This window comes from Chenopodium quinoa, unplaced genomic scaffold (assembly GCF_001683475.1).
Source record: "Chenopodium quinoa cultivar QQ74 unplaced genomic scaffold, ASM168347v1, whole genome shotgun sequence".
In the NCBI taxonomy this organism is placed as follows: domain Eukaryota; kingdom Viridiplantae; phylum Streptophyta; class Magnoliopsida; order Caryophyllales; family Amaranthaceae; genus Chenopodium; species Chenopodium quinoa.
In genome coordinates this window covers 6,355,592-6,358,016 of record NW_018745000.1, presented here as the reverse complement: position 1 = coordinate 6,358,016, position 2,425 = coordinate 6,355,592, and the positions used below count along the sequence as shown (strand labels likewise).

At 40.2% G+C, this 2,425-nt stretch overlaps 1 protein-coding gene across 1 annotated transcript; it reads right to left on the bottom strand.

Annotated features, from left to right (window-relative positions):
• Window positions 1–311: 311 nt before the first annotated feature.
• LOC110707611 lies at window positions 312–1,412 on the bottom strand. The gene has a single exon (XM_021885638.1). The coding sequence runs from the start codon at window positions 1,410–1,412 to the stop codon at window positions 312–314; it is 1,101 nt and encodes a 366-aa protein (XP_021741330.1).
• Window positions 1,413–2,425: the final 1,013 nt, after the last annotated feature.

Genomic DNA, 2,425 nt, shown 5'->3' with positions numbered 1-2,425 from the left:
CACAACCTCTTGCATGGAAGGATTAAGTTTCCTTTGTCGTTGCCTACACGGCTTAGCACCCTCCTCTAAATCGATTTTATGCATGCATAGGGAGGGGCTTATACCCTTGAGATCATCAAGAGTATAACCCAAAGCCTTCCTATGTTTTTTCAAAACATTAAGCAATGAAGAGGTTTGCTCTTCCGTGAGGTTAGAATTGACAATGACCGGAAAAGTATCATTAGCATCCAAAAAGACATACCTCAAGCCCGAAGGTAGAGGTTTCAATTCTACCTTCGAAGCTCCCTTACCATTGGAGATTTCCTCCTCTTTTACTTAGAAGACTTCATATGTTTGGAGCATCTCTTGGTCGGGGGTTGTCTCCTCTTTTTCATCAAGCATTTCCTATATAATTGCATCTCCTTTTGATCACCTACTTCATTCTCATTCAACAAAACATTCTCAAGTAGATCATTAGAAGCATGCATATGAGGGTATCTAAACTCATTCATCAAATTTTCAATTGTATCTATTCTAAAGCATTCATTACTAGAGGAAGGTTGTCTCATTACCTTATTCAAATCAAATTTGATAGAATCATTGTCAACCTTCAAGGTCATCTTACCTTCTTTAACATCAATAATTGCTTTAGAAGTAGCTAGGAATGGCCTACCCAAGATTATAGGAATTCTTTCATCTTCATCCATCTCAAGAACATAAAAGTCCACCGGAAAAGTGAACTTACCAACTCTAAGGGGTATGTCCTCTACTTTCCCTATAGGCAATTTTGTGGACCTATCCGCTAGTTGGAGGGTGATGTTTGTAGGTGAAAGGTTTCCCACATTAAGCTTTTGGTAGACCGAAAAGGGCATTAAGCTCACACTAGCACCTAGATCACACAAAGCTTTCCCCAAATGAATCTCATTGATAGAACAAGGGATGGAAAAACTACCGGGATCTTGCAATTTGGTTGGTAGCTTACTAGAGAGAATAACACTACAATTTGCGGTTAGGCTAACGGTTTCAACTTCTCTCCTTCCATTCAAGAGGTCTTTTAAGAATTTAGAGTAGTGTGGAATCTCTTTCATAGCATCCACAAAGGGTATAGAAACATGCAAGCTCTTTACTACATCTAAAAATTTTCCAAATTGGACATCAAGCCTAGACCTAGCAAATCTTTGGGGAAAAGGAAACCTCTCATTCCTAGGTTGGAGATTAAGGGGTAAAGGTGTTTGATCTTTGGTGCTCTCCTTTTTGGGTTCCTTCTCTTTCTCTTTCTCACCCCTCTCATTCTTTCCGGCACTTCCCTTTAGAACCTCACTCTCTCTTGATGACTCATCCTCAACCTCAAGTCCTATCCTCACATCGGAACTCTTCTCAACATTTAAATCACTCTCAAGGATCTTCCCACTTATAGTAGTAATGGCATACATAGACTTGGGGTTGACACCTTGGCTAGGTAAAGAAGAAGATGAAGAAGGGGAGGATGAAGAACTTGGTTGGGCAATTTGAGAGATTTGGGTCTCAAGCATTTTCATGTGTGCCTTGATTTGTTTCTTTTCTTCCTCTTGACTTTTATTATGGTTTTCTTGATTTTTAATGAAATTTTGAAGCATAGTCATCATAGAATCCAGAGGGGCTTCCATTTAGAGGGGTTGAGTATGAGGAATTTGTGAATGGGACCTTACTTGGTCAAAACCGGGGGGTCTACTATTTTGTGAGAAAGTAGAAGCATTTTGAGGTCTATTACCCCCGGAACCCTGATTGGAATTAAAACGTTGTTGGTTGTTAGAATAGTGTTGTTGGTTTTGATTCCAATTGGGCCTTTGGTTTGAGTAACTTCTTCCATTGCAATTGGAAGAGTTTCCCCTACCTTGGCCTTGGTTATCATAACCACCACCACTTTGATTCCATTGATTTAGATTACAACCTTGGTTTTGATTCCAACCACGGTTTAGATTTTGATTCCAATTTGGCCGCATTCCAGCATTTCCCTCACGGGGCACAAAATTCATGGCATTAACATCTTCAACATTATCATCATTTTCATGGGGAGGGGGACCTTCACTTATGGACATACATTGTTGAGAATTATGATCATAGCTTCCACATATATCACAAAACATACAACCGGGAGGCATAGTATTGTAATTAGAAGGAGAAGAAGTAGAGGGGCTCATACCATGGCCTCCCTTGGTAGAAGGGGAGGAACTTTGAGAATTTGTCTTCATAAACTCTTCCATTTGCTTAGCCATTTTGGCCATTTGGTTCGAAAGGTTGGTGATTGCATTTGTTTGCTCTATGGATTGCACCGTACCTTTGCTAGATGTGTCTTCCCTCTCACCTTCGTACCAATCCTCATAATTGCGCACAACATCTTCTATGATACTCTCCACTTCATCTTCCCTTTTGTTTATGATTGGGCCTCTGGCTCCTACATCAAGGC